Source organism: Tiliqua scincoides, chromosome 4, assembly GCF_035046505.1.
Source record: "Tiliqua scincoides isolate rTilSci1 chromosome 4, rTilSci1.hap2, whole genome shotgun sequence".
In the NCBI taxonomy this organism is placed as follows: domain Eukaryota; kingdom Metazoa; phylum Chordata; class Lepidosauria; order Squamata; family Scincidae; genus Tiliqua; species Tiliqua scincoides.
The window spans coordinates 168,726,569-168,743,189 of NC_089824.1; the positions used below are offsets into that span (position 1 = coordinate 168,726,569).

At 42.5% G+C, this 16,621-nt stretch overlaps 1 protein-coding gene across 2 annotated transcripts in view; it reads right to left on the reverse strand.

The window, feature by feature from the left end:
• Window positions 1–9,166: 9,166 nt before the first annotated feature.
• The window catches only part of CACNA1S (calcium voltage-gated channel subunit alpha1 S), an 81,260-nt gene continuing 73,805 nt past the window's right edge, over window positions 9,167–16,621 (reverse strand). For both annotated transcript variants that reach the window (XM_066625171.1, XM_066625170.1), the window contains 6 exons: window positions 14,771–14,899; window positions 13,110–13,318; window positions 12,968–13,017; window positions 12,065–12,168; window positions 10,431–10,571; window positions 9,167–9,818 (listed from right to left, as the gene is read on the reverse strand). In XM_066625171.1, coding sequence (XP_066481268.1) covers window positions 9,633–9,818; window positions 10,431–10,571; window positions 12,065–12,168; window positions 12,968–13,017; window positions 13,110–13,318; window positions 14,771–14,899 — 819 coding nt within the window. In that variant the 3' untranslated portion in view covers window positions 9,167–9,632. The remainder of the gene's footprint in view (window positions 9,819–10,430; window positions 10,572–12,064; window positions 12,169–12,967; window positions 13,018–13,109; window positions 13,319–14,770; window positions 14,900–16,621) is intronic.

Below are 16,621 nucleotides of genomic sequence, written 5' to 3' on the forward strand. Positions count from 1 at the left end.
GGCCGCCAGGAACGTGGCCCACCCACCCCCAGCCCGGCAAAGAAAAGCGGGGAGGGGCTTGGGCGGCTTTGGGGTGGTGGGAGGAGAGAGAAGGAACGGGTGGCTCGGTCCGAAAAGGCGCAGCCGGTCCCAGTTCAAAGAGCTGCCCAACAGCAGCTTAGAGCACAATCCTAGGCATGTCTACTCAGACGTAAGGCTCAGTGATGTCAATGGGACTTGCTCCCAGGTAAGTGTGTAGAGCAGCCATTTTCAACCACTGTGCCGTGGCACACTGGTGTGCCACAGGAATTGGGGGGGGGGGAAGGTCATTTATTAATAGGACCAATGGGAGATGTGAACCCCCACTGGCAGCATGGTGTGCCTTGTCAATTGTCAAAAACCTGGTGGTGTGCCTTGACCATTTTAGTGCCTTGTCAGTGTGCCATGAGATGAAAAAGATTGAAAATCACTGGTGTAGAGAATTGCAGTCCTCATCCAGAACCTGCCTTCAGGGCTGGTGTGAGAGGCAGTGTGATGGAGTGGTGAGAGTAGTGATTTTCAACCTTTTTCATCCCACAGCACAGTGACAAATGGTCAAGACACACCAGCAGTTTTTTGGCAATTGACAAGGCACACCATGCTGTTGGTGGGGTAGCTCACATCCCCCAATGGTCCTACTAATAAATGACCCTTCCCCAAACTACTATGGCACACCTGCAGACCATTTGCGGCACACCAATGTGCCAGGCACAGTGGTTGAAAATAGCTGGGTTAGAGTGTCAGACTAGGACCTGGGAGGACCACATTCAAATCTCTCTCTCTCAGCCTAAACCTAACTTACTTGCAGGGTTGTTGTGAAGATAAGAGGGAGAACTTTGAGGACCACCCTAAGCTTCTTGAGGACCATCTACCCTTCTTGGAGGAAGGATGAGATCATAATTCAGCTGTAATGTTCAGCTGTAGCAAACAAAGTAGTAATAAGAAGTAACAACATGTAATAAAGTAATAAACATGTGCAGAGAATCATATTTGCCACTAAACACAGCCAGCCCTCCATACATCTTCTAATCTAGAACAAAACCTCAGAGGACTGTATTTTTTTAAACTGTATTTTTAAAGTGTGTATCCCACTTTACTTGACAAAAAGCAAGATAACCAATCAGCTAAATTGAAACACACACACTGTTGCAGCAAAATTAATGTCAACAACAAACGGAGTTACCACAAACTTAATGTGTGACCATGAGAAGGCCTCTCTTGAAATGAATTGAAATATTCTAGTCTACACACAAATGTAATACATGAACAGGGTGTGAAGAGAAGGGTGGGGGTAAATTGTCAGTTTCTATGCAAAATAGTTCTTCTTAAGCTTTTGATTCCATGTAGAAGGGATATGTTGATAATCCTCCCTTGCCTATTGCTAGACTTCAAGACACACAGGAGTCCTTGTACATTCTCACAGCCCAAGTAAGAGCTGTGTTAATGCTGGTATAAAGGTGCCTTTAACTTTAAGACAGTGGGACTGTGAGAGAGTCTCCTATGCCCCCTGCTGGGCACATATAGCCAAGCTGCCCATATGACATGTGCAGCAGACTTGCACAATTTCCTGTATTAGGCTAATGTACTGTACTTTTTTCCATTATATTTTAAAAGTCTTTGACTTGGAAATATCGGTGGTTCATTGTGCTAATCACCCTGTGATTGGGCACCAACTGACACCATTTTGCCCCACCTGTGGCCACATTTTTAAAGCCCTTTGGCCATCACTGCCAGTGACCAGGAGGAGCTCCTGCTGCACCCTTGCTGGTTGGTTACTTGGAGATGTTAAATCATGACTCACCAGAGACAGGTTCCACCTAAATGGGCCCCATGGTTGCAGTAGCTACAGGTGCTTTGCTTCACTATCCTGGATAGAGAATTTTCCCCATTTTTATGAGCACTGGATGGAAGCTGGCCTGCCTGGAGAGGGGGAAGGTGTGTGTACTAGTGGTAGTAGTAATAGCAGGCAGCTGAGACAAGTAGTTGCTGCATGTTGGAATCACCTCTGCGCATTACTCCTTACTCAATTAGCACTGGTTCAGGCCCACCCTTCCACTCTCTCATTGAGTGTTTACTCCCTGAATTGAATGGCAGCTCACCTGTTTGCATTGATGATAAGGAGCAATATGTATGCATAACATACAGAGTTTGTAGCCTTGGAAGTCTAAATCACTGTGTGTGTATGCTGCTTTTTTTATCTGGATGTGCTTTTGCAAAACAGAATATGTGAGATATTTGTTTGGCCTGCAGTGGGGTAGATCATATGGTGTCCATCCATAGTGATGAGTGCTTGTGCTTCACCATTTCTTTCTCTGGTGCATGGCAGGAATAAATAAGGTGCATAGTTTCTTGCCCACACAGATCCCCCCCTCTTCTGCTTAGTGCACAGAGGAGCCAGGCCACAAGCAAAGAATCTATCAAATATAACTTTACATTTCATAATGCAACAGATTAGATAAAGCAGCTTTCTCCTGCTTGTTCCTTTCCTGATCCTGTCATCCATTTCTCTCTCAGACCTGCTGCATAGCACACCTAAAGGCTTACTAACTGTAGCAGGTGGGATAAGTGAGCAGACTGGGAACAGAGCAGGTAATTGAATTGACAGAAGCTTCCTCTCTACTGCATCAGAGGATGTAAAAAACATGCTTATTATCCCCTTGAAACTCTGCAACCTTATCAGTATATGCATACTACGTATCTTTGTCATTACAATATAAGATGAAGGCACATGATTGAAGAGCTACCTGTAACTACCCAGAAGATTAAAAGCTCAAGGCTCTGAATAATGCACTTCTATTTATTATGCTATCAATAATTTGTTTCTGTAAGCAATAGAAATGCCACACTGACTTAAAAAAAATGCCCTCTGGTTTCCTTAGCCAGCCTTCTTGTAAGCAATGTTGCATTAGCTTCGGAAATCCCGATTTATGATGACAATCAGCCAACTGGCTAAGCTGTTTATGTCATTCCTGCAAGTAATTAATAGTTTGCTTTCACATTTAAGCACTATTAAATACAGAGGCCTTGTATCAATGGCTGACAGGAAGCCCTACTGAGATATAATAGATTGGTAATAAGACTTTTGTCACCAGTAATGACAACCCACTTGTGGCTGTGAAGTCATAATGACAGCCAAAGTCCCTCTGGATACCCCCTGAGATTATGGGATGCTGTATCTCAGACTTCCTGACTTTCATCCTTGCCTGTGCTCCTGATAAGAAAAAAAAAGCTGCAGCAAATTGAGAAGTGTGTTGAGGGTCTATAGTCTGGCAGCCATGTCAATTCAAGAAGGAATCAAGAAAGCCTATCCCTGATCTGTTAATGAAACTAATCAAGCATGGCTGTGGTATTAAGATCTATTTTTGTTCCCTGCTCTTATTGGTTGGCAGGCCATTGTGTGAAACAGGATGCTAGACTAGATGGGCCTAGATGGACAGGAGGTCTGGTCTAGAGCGTCAGGAGGTCTGGTCTAGTGGGTAGAGTCTCCGTTAGCCCGAAGATAACATCAGAAGGTTGCGAGTTCGAGGACACTGGCAGCTCCCCAAAAGGCTGAGAATGGCAAGACCTTGAAGCAGCTGACCTGCTCTTGGTGTGAGCAAGAAGCATCTTGGCTGCACTCCATGTGAGAGATGGAGCTGCTTGTCAGCCTGTGTGGGAGAATTGGAGGCCAGAAGTGAGACCAAACCAGGAAGATCCATTATGAAATGTTGGTTCTTGAATAAAGTCAAAGGAGTAATCCGATAACCAGAAAGGTGGTATATAAATATCTAGTTATTATTAGTTATTATTTTGGCTTTGTAATGGATTTTGTTCAGACTCCAGTAGCCAAGATGGCTATGAGAATTATTTTAAATTTCATCTGGTGCTGAGAATCATACTGCAAGCAATTTGTGCTGTCTTGTTGGGATGATATTTTAGTCTCATACAGACAGGACATAAAGCTTATTGATGAGGAAGAATTTACATAAGTGTCTGATTCATTAGCATAAAATGTCATATTCTGTACACAATGATCAGAAAAGGCTAGCAGAAGAATTTTCCAAGAGCGTTTGCTTTTGTGGCTCTCAACTACCAGTCTAGTACTTCAAATCCTGTTACCTTTAGTCAACATTCAATGGAGTATTGAGAAAATGATTCTAGTTCCTTTCTGGTTGTTTACATAATGCTTAATTCTGAATGCCTACTGCTGGCTGGCAAAAATACTAACCTCAAACGATGGCACAGTGAGTCATTGCTCTGAATGATAAACTGGTTGTCTGAATGCATCTTCTCAATAAAAATTCTTAACTGATTGTGCATTGGCTTTTCTTTCAGTTATCTCTGCACTATTGGTTCTACACAAATATGCTAGAAGTAACTTGTCAGCAAAATGTTTGACCTTAAGAATTAGTCAAGAGGAAAACACTTGGGAGCCTTTGGGGAGGGAATGACTTTGATGAGTCATAACAGAAAATTTGATCATCTTTTGCCTTGACATAAAGAGCATGATTGATTGATTTTTAATTAAATGGCCGGTACTGGAGAGTCCATCTCCAACTCTGCCTTCAACCCAAAGCCAAGACTTTTTAATGTGATTATTTGATCATATGTATTTAAAATATTAATGCACAAAAGAGGGTAGATACATAGATGCCTACTTCTAATCTTATATATACTTCTATTGTATGATGGGAAAAGTGAAGAGAGCTAACAGTGCAAGGAAAAGAGCACCAGCTATAGCGAATGTGGCAGATTTGAGGAATGATGGAGCTTTTGCCACCAGGGAAAGCAAGTGAAAGCCACTGCCTCGTTTTTCACAAATAGAAAATGTTTTCTTGTGTTTTTTCCAGATGCTGTAATTACACCAGCCAACTGCTTGATTATTTCCAAACCTGGGTTGAACTAAACTGTGCTCATGGGACTTGTTTCTCTGTGCCCAACAGACCTCCAGAATTCACAACTGTGTTTGGCGGTTTACACTGAATAAGAAATAAGAAAATCAGTGAAGCAGCCACTCAACATCTTTTCTTAATGTAGCAAATTTACAAAGAATATCTTACTCCTCCTTCTCTGGCCAAGACAGTAGAATGGAAGCCTTAATAGCATGTCTTAATATGTATTTCAAAGGGAGTTTATTACTTACTGACAAAGGCCATGTGAGCTGAAGGCAGAGAACTGAAGTGGGCAAGAGGAGATACTGTATTCTGTGACTTCAGGTCTTCTTACTTGTCCCCGTTTGTATCATGGCTATAATGAGGCCTGATTAACATTTTCCTTTGCAAGCTGGCTTTTTGAAAGAGCCCACTGGAGTGCTTGCCAGAGAACAGATCTTCTTGTGAGTAAATGCCCCAGTCTGCCATATGCCTCTCATTCTATCTCCGTAATGATCTGTTCCTTACCTGTGTTACTTATTAACAGGAGCCAACAATATATATCAGGGACAAAGCAAAAGAAGATTGATAAAAGGGAAATGTTACAGGCACAGTCCTCGTCTTCCTTTTTAGTTCTGAGCTTGGTGATGAGAGAGCAAGAAGCTCCCAACCCTTTCCCTCTCTTTCTAACACTAATTTGTAATTAAATGCTTTGAAATGGAAACAATTCCTTGGACAGCTGGGCATGTAGCTCTTCACTGCTCCAGGCTCTTCAGTAGACTGGATTGACTATAACAGAGCTTGGCCTCTGGAGAGAAGGCGATTTCCTTTGGTCACCCAAGGGAATCCTCTCCTGCTCTTTTTTCACAAGGGCTTGGCGGCATGAGTTGCTTCCCAACAGACCCTTATCATTCCCCCCCCCCCTTTTTGAGTTAACAAATAAAAGCCCTGAGAGAAACTAGGCTCTATTGATTCAGCATCTCCCTAGGGATGCATAATTTCTCAGTATTTTAATATCTGTTAGCACAGATGAAGCCAGGTTTGCAAGGAGCTGGCTGCTGAGATGGTGTCAGAATGATGTCAGACTCTTAAAAATACAGGACATGTGGAGTGCCATGGCAGCAGAAGAGAGCCAACAGCTTCTGTTGCCTGCAGAGCACATATTCTTTCAGTTGCTTTATAGCAGAGTTGCCAAATGTCAAGGAATAATAGCCAGGCCTGCTCTTGTGCCCTAAACAGTAGTCTGATCTGCAGCAAAGGACAGGTGAAGCTTTGCATGACAGAGAGATAAACATTATCACCTGCTAATATTGGTGCAGCAAACTATTATTAAAGGTATATAGACGCAAAAGGGTGTAAACAAGTTAGCAACCTTGTTTTAATGTAATGGATACAGTAAAAGCTAATATACTTTCTCCAAATGGTCACACACAGGGTGGATTGATTGTTTTCTAGGGCTAGGCTGAAGATCAGTAGTCTTATGAGATAAAATTAAGGGACTGGGACTATTATCCTTAGTCAACATCTAATAGAAATATTTTAATATTAAGATGAGAAGAGGCAAGAGAGTTCAGAAGAAATGTGCCAGTGGCACAGAAAGTAACACTAAAGGTTTGGGAGAGCTATGGTCCAAGTCCAGCTCTGTCATGGATTCTATTGGGTAGCTCTGGTCAGATTTGCTTCTTGCGTTTATAAATTTAGTTATTTGAAAGCTATGTGCTTTTCTTTTCCAGCACAGAAGTAGGCATCTATCTTAATTTAAAAACCAAGTAGAAAATATCTAGGTATCAAAAATTGTTGTGGAATCTCTTGACAGTTTCTAAAATACTAGTTGCAGTATTGAGAGTTTTGAGACACTAAAATTAAAGGAATGGCTAGTTAAAATATGGAAAACTGCTGAAATGGCTAGGTTAGCTGATGCTGCAATTGTAGACAGACTTACCTGGGAGTACAGGCATAGCTGGGTCATTTGATGCCTGGGAGTAAGCCGAATTGGACACAGTGAGACTTGTTCTGGAGTAAGCATGCATAGAGCTGTGCTGTGAATAAATATGTTAACATGTGGGAAGATAGATTTCATTATCAGCTTTTGAGAATAAGTGGTTGCTATTATTGAACTTATTTGAATCAGTCAAAGATATAATATGTGTACAGTATTAACGTTTAATAAGATTTTAGTGATAGTATCAGAAATATAAGCATTTGTATAATGTTGTGAAAACTGAGAATGTGATTAATTGTAGTTTTGTTAAATGACAATAATAATAATGTCTTAAAGCAGCAAATCCTAAAATCCTATAGTTGAAAATATGACTGTCTCCTTGAAATGAAGCTATCCCTGCCCCAGCATCCATTACACGGGGACAGGAATATTACAAACTAGTGCTGGATCAGGGCCTAGCACAAGTATGGCACTGTGGGGGAAAATCCTATTTCCTGCTCAATTTTATTTCCTGCCAGTCCATAGCATGCAACACTGCCAACAGCGTACTCGTTGCATGCTAAGTGGGGGAGGGGGGAAACCAGACAGTCCAGGAAATGTAAGTAACATTTTTTTCCTTACATCTCCATAGGTTACCAATGAGTCTCCTTGGATCTGTGCTAAGTTCAGGGAGAGGCAGGGGGCATTTTGGGGTGGGGAAAGAGGAATCTACCCCCTCCCTCCCCTGAAACAGTCCCTGATTGGTCCGTTGTCCACTCCAAATTGCTCACAAACTGCCTAAGCCCACTTTACCTTCTCCAGCGCAGCCTGGGTTGTCCATTTGCATTGCAGCTACAAAATGCATGATGGTGGCATGGCATGGTGGCACAAGATCCACTGCCACAGGCACTTGATAGAATTAGGCTGTAAAAGTTCACCTAATATTCAGTGCCAGTACTGGACATCTGATAACATTGGATATTTGATCTCAATATCTGACAACATTCAAAGTTGATACTTGACAGCTGACATGCAATGGTATTTCTAAATCTGAAATCCAGAATTGTTTTCAGCTCTATTCTGAGGCATCTTTTTGGTGTGCTACTTTCAATCTTTCTGGCCTTTTTTTTTTTAATTTAAGGAAGGAACAAGATTTGAAAGAAACATTTAACAAAATCTGAATGGCAGAATATTCATTTAATGGGTCCTTAACGTCTTTAATGTCAATGGTTTCTAGGAATTAGGCATGATAGATTGACTGGAAATTGAAACACTTTACATGTGATTGTTTCAGCTTCATTAGCTTGTCTGTATTTTAGCATTATAGTTTATTCTGAGATCAGAACAGTGATGGTGCCAGACTGTCCTAATGCAGCTGAGTCAGTAGATATATGGTTTCAGGAGCAATCCTAACCCCTTATGTCAGTGCTTTCCAGCACTGGTAAAGCTGTGCCAATGGGACATGTGCTGCATCCTGCAGTTGGGTGTCACTCACGGAGGCCTTCTCAAAGTAAGGGAATGTTTGTTCCCTTACCTCAGAGCTGTATTACCCTTATGTCAGTGCTGGAAAGCACTGACATAAGGGGTTAGGATTGCACCCTTCCACTCTTCTTTGTTTCCTACAATCACCCCACACCTTCGTTACTAGGTAATAGTATTAATGTAATTTAAATGTGAGGGAGCACATGAAGGGAAGATGGTGATACAGGCATCTGGCTTCAAAGACATCTCCACTCCATCTATGCACCAAGAAGCATTTTCAGTGACTGCCCACAACTAAGAATTCCATATAGAATAAGTTGCCAAGAGTCAGGCTTAACTGAATGGATAAATAAACTGCCTTGATAAATTTGTCGAAAGGTATTATATAAGTACCTGAAATTATTTCTGTATTCATTTATCTGAAGACATGGACAACCAAAAAGTTGAAAATTAGAATTGTACAGCTCCAGAAAGGGCCAGATTTTCAAAGTAGTTCTGCATCGCCAAACCCCTAGTCTGTGTTTGGACTTCTTTTGGTAACCATAATTAAGCTTTCGAAGTGTGGAATATTCTAGCATATGTCATTGGTAGTCTGATTTAATTAAAACACAGTTATGTGGAAGTATTACATTGTAAACCACCAACCCCCCCCCCCCCCCGCCCAGGAGTCAGGTGAGCTAGAGAGCTGGGTAACTACATACCATAAGAGTTATAAACCAAAAATTGTTTTGATGCTGATAAACTGCAATCCCTTGTACTAGGCAAAACTAGTTCGATAGCTTTTAAAATAGTTGGATTATCTGGAGACTTCATACAATTCAGCAACAAGTCCTTCACGCTCATTTTTGGTGTGTATGCATATAAATCAGAATTGATCATTTTTTTTGTCATTCTTGCAGTTTATTAAAATTGGTAGTTTTTTTTTAAAAATCACTTACTTTTCCTTCATAACAATTTAATCAGAGGGCACTGTTCCAGATGTTTGCCAGGTGCCAGAGAAAATAAATAAGCTAGGAGGGAACTTTGGTATCACACACTGGACGTATTTAGCATATCTAACATACATGCTGTAGATTTCATAGAAGTACTGTAGTAGGGAGGCCCTGCTCAGAGACCTTATCTTCACTTGTGTGAAACACCCTGGAAGTCCATTCCTAATATATCCTCTTTGGACAGCCAAGGAAACCCTTCTTTCCTCTGCAATTCCGTCACCTGCTTGTCATGTTGCAGGCACCAACCAGTCAGGGGTTACCATAAGTAGATACTGCATGTTTTCAAGGTAACCACCTGAGCAGCAGACAAATCAATGGCACTGTACAGTAGTGCTGCTGGGGAAAAAAAAAAGAGCTGGGGCCAACATCTCACAATCTGGTATCTCTAGTGGCCTCCAGGTATGTAGCTGAACTTTCCCTTCTCTTCAGCAATGTGGCTGCAGCCTCCTCCATCTCGGTCACGTCGATCTGGAAGGCAGCAGACATCTCGTCTCTTGTCATTTTTAGAAAGGAACAGTCCTTAGCTAGAGAACCAAGTCCCCCAGAAGTCAGAGCCTGTAGAAAAGGAAATGGAACTTTAATGCAGTACCTGCCAGGTCTTGAGAAAGACCCCTTCTCGATAGTCTTGAGCACAGCTAGACACAGAGTTCCTCCACTTCAGGCCTCAAGAGTACTTCCATGTGAAAATAACCTCTCAGAGCTAGATTTTGAATGGCTGAGCCCTCACCTGCTCCAAACCACATTTTGCTGTGTCTTCCTTTGGTCAATGTACAGCTCAATCAAGACTGATGGGCATACAGGAGTGGAACTGTTAGCAAAACAAGCCCTCTAAAATGGAAGTTCTTCACAAAGTGACTCACCACCCAAACCAAGAAATGGTCCCAAGCAAAGGAAAAAAAGGTTTCAGAAGCTCATAATGTAGTATTCCATGAGCCCTTTCACAATCTCCTTCCTGTTTCCTTTACCACAATCAAACAGCCATAACCGATTTCTGCTCTCACTTATGCAGACAATTGTTTATTCTCGTCTTTCTCAATCTGTCCTTGCACTTTAAGCCAGCAATGTTCATTATCCCATTCTGTCCCTAGTCATTGCCAGCTCATGACCTTGTCTCAAATTCCTCAGAACATCCTGCCAAGATGCAAGGTTATGTGCCAACAACTGTACCTTCTGGATGAGCTCTGTAATGGCTGGGGTAGATGCTTCTTCAGTGTTCCCTGGCGCATTTCCTTCACTGCTTCTTCTAGACTGTGGAGCTTCACCATTGTCAAATTCTTGTTGCGAGATCCTGAGATGCTGTTGGGGCAACTGCACAAAAACAAGAACAGATACACCTCTCTGTTACCCTGACTGTGGAATGTTTTGCAAACTTGAGATCACTTGCTTTACTGTCCTTTGCCCTTCCTTAGAGGAAGAATGCCATTAAGCCCCTGGCACAATTTACAGATGGAGTCCTCTTCAGTAAGAAACAGAGATGTCCTGTGAACCCTGCCTATATTTTAAGAATTAATATAGGGTTCATAAAAGGTCAATCCAATGTGGGTGGCAGTGAAGAAGGCCAATTCTATGCTTGGTATCATTACAAAATTTATTGAGAATAAAATGGCTAATATTATAGTAACATTGTACAAATCAATTGTAAGGCCACACCTAGAGTATTGTGTCCAGTTCTGGTCGCCACTTCTCAAAAAGGATATAGTAGAAATGGTAAAAGTGCAAAAGAGAGTGACCAAAATGATTACTGGGCTGGGGCACCTCCTTAATGAGGAAAGGCTACAGCGTTTGGGGCTCTTCAGTTAGAATATGAGAGGGGACATGACTGAGACAAACAAAATTATGTAGGGAGTGGATAGAGAGTGGATAGAGAGATGCTCTTTTCCCTCTCACTCAACACCAGAAAAAGGGGACATTGCTAAAATTGAGTGTTGGGAGAGTTAGGACAGACAAAAAAAAATTTCTTTACTTAGCATGTAGTTAGTCTGTGGTACGCCTTGCCACAGGATGTGGTGATGGCATCTGGCCTAGATGCCTTTCAAAGGGGATTGGACAAATTTCTGGAGGAAAAGTTGATCACGGGTTACAAGCCATCATGTGAAATGTGCGACCTCCTGATTTAAAAAGTGGGCTACCTCAGAATGCCAGATGCAAGGGAGGGCACCAGGATGCAGGTCTCTTGTCTTGTGTGCTCCCTGAGGCATTTGGTGGGCCACTGTGAGACACAGGAAGCTGGACTAGATGGGCCTATGGCCTGATCCAGCAGGGCTGTTCTTATGTCAACCAATGGATATATAAAATAATAGTTGGATACTTTGCCATGTCATAACATCTTTCCTCATTTGTCTCTTTTCTCATGTGCACTGATATCCTAAGATAAGAAGCTGCAAGATAAAAAGCCACCATCTTTTAACAGAGCTGGTGTGGTGCAGTTGCAATGCTAAAATGTAGGTCTGCTACAAAGGGAATGCACAAGCAAGACATCAGCCACCCAGGCACGTACAGAATAAAAGGAGGCCCAAGATACAGCTTATTGTAGTAGGGAACCCAACCCTTGATTTGGGGCTCTAGAAAACAGTTTGGAAGAGCGTTCATTCCAACTGAAAACTGGACCCTCATTTCATTGAACAGCTGCATAGTCTCATTTCTTTCCTTCATTGAGACACCAAAGTGAAGCTCCAGGCTAGCTCCAAACTACATATTTCATAACTTTGTTCTCTGATGGTACTGGGTGGACAATGAAAGCACAGTTTGGGCTTTTTTTCTAGATTAGCATAGACAGAATTAAGCAATGGAGTTGAGTTCACCTGCTGGGTGGAAAACTGTACTTCTGAACAGCTCTTGACTCTGTGTGCTGGCATCGTCTTCATTGTCTGTTGTTGCTTTCCAGACAGAGTAGAACATTTATTGGCTGATGGAGAGAAAAAGAGACATGGAAGTCATGGAGATACTTATGTCTGACAAATATTAAAATGGTGTCCCTGCTAGAAATACAAAACATATTTACTGGACCAGTTTCAGTAGGAATATATGAACATTTGAATTACACAAAGCCTATCCATGTATTGTTGTCATATATGTACAGGTGTTTGCACACATGTACATGTTCAGCAACTAGACCTTTAAAAAACATAGCGTCTATAGATGGTATGTATAAATTGAACATAACATAAGAAAAGTGTTGTCGAGTCAGGCCAAAGGTTCATCTGTTCTAGCATCCTCTTTTCCAGAGTACCTGCCTGCCTCTGGAAAGCACATGAGAAACAGAAGAAGGCAGATACCTCTACCATCAGCATTGCCCTGCCAGTGGTGTTCAGAGGCATACCAAACAGCCATCATGACTAGTAGCCATTGTTAGTCTAATTTCCATGAATTTGTCTAACCCACTTTGAAAACTGTCCAAGCTAGTGGCCATCGCCACATCTTGTGACAACTCACTGAAACTAACGTGAATGGCTATATATGCATACAGTTTAACATGTGCATCCAATCATGTGTATACAATACACACATGGAACATAACAAGGGAACAGTGTTCTTCATCAGAGCAGTCGTTAACTCTCTAGGTCCAAGACACACACCAGTTTCAGTACAGATGGCTTAAGGCTCATAAGCTTAGATTTGCTTTGGAAATTCTTTTGTTTGCAACACCACATCACTTGGGCAGAAGACCAGAACTCTTCATAGGTAGAAGGTAAGCAGGAACTCACCTGGGACAGGTGGCTGATGCTCTCCCCTCATTTCATTCTTGTATATTATTCTATGGAAAAAAGTGCTTGGAGTGAGTTCCCTTCAACCTTATTAACAGTGACTGATCTGCTCCCATGTCTGTCCCCCCACACCAGGGTTTACCGTGTTGTCGCATTGTTGTTGGCATTGCTGTTGCTGTTGTTTACATTGGTGTGCCCTTTGGGTGGAAAGTCGTCCAGGAAGACAGGAGAGTCTAAATCTTCACTCCCCACCTCTGTGAACTGTAGAGGCCTCTGGCTAGCCATCTGGGGTGGCAGTGGGCTGCTGGGTTCCATAAAGGTGTCTGCCTGGCCAAACAACCCCCCTGTCCTCTGAGATCAAGAAGGAAAGAAAGAGGAGGCTGTTGCTTTGGTCCTTCAGAGTCTTTTTGGTTTTGAATGGGAAAGGAAGGAGCTCAGTTAATGACACAAATTACAGTGAGGCTTAATTTTAAGCCTACTGGTTTGTTGGGAAGGGGAAACAACAATTTCCAACATGTCTTCCAAATAATTACAAGTAAAGTTGCAATCACTGCCATGTTAATTCCTATGTCAGAAAGATAGAAAAACCCTAAATCATTATTAGAAGTTTTCAAGTTCTACAGAGCTCTTGAGTCATAGTGATGCACAATTTGACAGCTAGCTCATGTCCCTTGCCAACAGAGATGGTTTAATTAAAAGGTACTGTTTGAACCACTGTGTAGCCTATCAATCTTTTGGAAAGTCCATGTGGGGTAGTGGCTAGAGTGTAGGACTTGAGCCATGTATATCCAAGTTCAGATCCCCACTCAGCCACGAACAACTCTTGTTGCTGAATTTGCCTTGCAGGGTTGTTGTGAAGATAAAAGAAGGGAAAGACCATGAATACTGCCTGAGAGGAAAGGCAGCATGAATAAAAACAGCAACAATAATGCAAGTATGGATAATAATAGCAGTTACTAGCTTCATGCTGCAATTGCTGAAAGCTTTCAGAAAGATAAGGATGTGCCCACAATTTAGCCATGAGAGACTGAGCAGTTAGCCCAAGGCAACCCAGCTGCTTTGTGCTAAAATGGGAAGCAGTGTTTGCCCCAGCATTCCCAACGGCCAAGCCATCAACCTCCTTAGGGCTGTTGTGCGGTATCACAAGATTTAATGTTAGATGTTGGTTTCCTAATTTTAGATTTGCCTCTGTACAAGGGATAGTAACAGATTTATGTGCAGTGCTTTCAAAAGCTACAATTCTATGAATTTTTTCTGAACTGCTTTTCATAGAGTTTCAACTCTTTAGAACGTTAATGTCAACAGCTCCATAATCATATTAACTAAGTTCCAGGGTTTCATCTCTTTGTCACCTTTTAATGTGACCAAGAAACAGACATCATGGTGGAGATGTGCAGATAGGAGGTGCCTTGATTTTCATTGGCTCCCCTGGAGCTCTGTAGGGAAGGCTGGCCCTGAACCTTTTTCCCCACCCATCTACCATCATAATGATGACTATTTTGCTATTAAAAACTCATACTCTAGTATGGGGAAAAAACAGCAGAGCACAGGTCCTCCTGCTCTTGAACACTCTGCCTGTTTCAACCAAGGACACACTACTAGGTTGTTGGTGATGAACAATGGTACTTTCCTGTGAGAGAGGCATGCAGGGGGCAGATGTCCTCATTTTGTCAGAAAGCACTGCAAGTGGGTCATAGGCCACTTGATCATGTCATTGATCATGATACTAACTGCTGAAGTTTGCAGCTGAGAGACATTTTAGTTGGACTCTGAGTGCAATATTTTACCTGGCTCCGCACTTACTCTGTAGATGCCTTCCTCCATTGCTGCTTCCACCATGGCTCTCTCGAGCTCCTCCTCTGCAGTCAGATCTCCAGAGATTGCTCTGCGGATCTCAGGAGCAGCTTCCTCTTCAATGGTTCTTAGGCCAGCCTGGGTAGAGCAGTATGAAAGTGAGGATCATTGCCAAGGATCATTTACAACAGAGAGAGAGAGAGAGAGCGTGCAACAGAATGGGAGTAAGGGTCACCTACTCCCAGAGAGGTTTTTGTTTGTTTTAAACTTTTCTTCCCTTGAAATAAATTTGGGAGATTTGACTCACACATGATAACTCTGAAACTCTGTGCAATCATTACCTTACCTATCAGTTCCCCACAGTATATAAATTGGTGCAGAAGTAAAACTTGTAGGAAGAAGTGACCTACAAGTGTCATTTGAGGGGAAAAAAGAGGGGGAATAAGATAATAATGGGACAATAACTTTATTAAGATATATTTTTTTAAAGATTATCTTTATAAAATATTTGTATTTATTAAAAAAAACAGGTCCAGTGGACCACAAAACAGGACTGTGAAAATTGCAAATATCACCTTCTATGCACATATCACAGTGCAGCAGTGTTTCTCAAACTGTGGATCGGGACCCACTAAGTGGGTCACAAGCCAATTTCAGGTGGGTCCCCATTCATTTCAATATTTTATTTTTAATATATTAGACTTGATGCTACCATGGTATGTAACTGCGTTTGGAGAAATGTTACAGACCTGTACTTTTAACAAGCTACCTCAGGAGTGTCAAACTCATTTCATCCTGGGGGCCACATTGGATTCATGGCAGCTGTGAGGGCTGGTATTACACATCATATTTGTATAACAGACACTGACTGTAGAGCAGGTAATCACTATTCACAACCATTGTATGTTACTGGCTATATCCACCTGCCCCTATAGTGCTGTTACTCACCACTGAACAATTTTGAAACAATAGAAATAAATAATAAAGCATCACTGTTGTACCATGATGTGATTGCTGTTTATTTACCTTGCTACTTGCAAGTGACTGCAAAACAGCATTCAAACTGAGCTGAGAACAATACTTTGGCTTGTTCATATAAATACATAAAACAGCAGTTCACAAGCGCGCAATCCTAACCAGGTCTACTCAGAAGTAAGTCCTATTTTGTTCAATGGAAAGGAAAGTGTGTTTAGAAGAAACTTGTTTTGCAGAAATTGGGGCAGACACGCATATGGCTAAGAAAGTTATTTTGCAGAAAAAAAGAGCAGGGGAAAAACAGCAGGTAGCTGCTGGCAGATTCACCTTTCTCAAAGTAGTGGAGAGTAGTGGAGAGAAGTAGCGGAGAGTGCTTGGAGGCAACCCAAACGTCTGAAGCACAAGGTGTGCTGCTTGGTGGGTGCAGGAACTCCAAGGGGGGTGAGGCAGGAGCACTTGCTGGTGGCTGCAAAGCCCCAGGAAGAGCGAGGCAGGAATGCTGGTGCAGGGGAGAAGTCCCAAGGCAGGAGCGTTGGTATGGGGGGGAGAAACCCCAAGAGGAGCGAGGCAGGAGCACTGGTGCAGGCGGGGGGGGGAAGCCCCAAGGAAGAGCACCTCCTGGTGGCTGCAAAGCCCCAGGCAGAAGCACTGTGCAGGGGGGGGGACCAAGCCCCAAGAGGAGCTAGGCAGGAGCACTGATCTGCACACCCTCACACCTCAGCTGTAGCACTGGAAAGCCGACCTCAAGCTTGCGCAAGGCCTTTTATAGGCCTTGAGGTCACGGGAGACCAGAAGGCCTTGCGCGAGCTCAAAGCCTATAAAAGGCCTTGCGCAAACGCGAGGCTGTTATTCCAGTGAAGGAGGGGGATGACATTAAGGACCTCC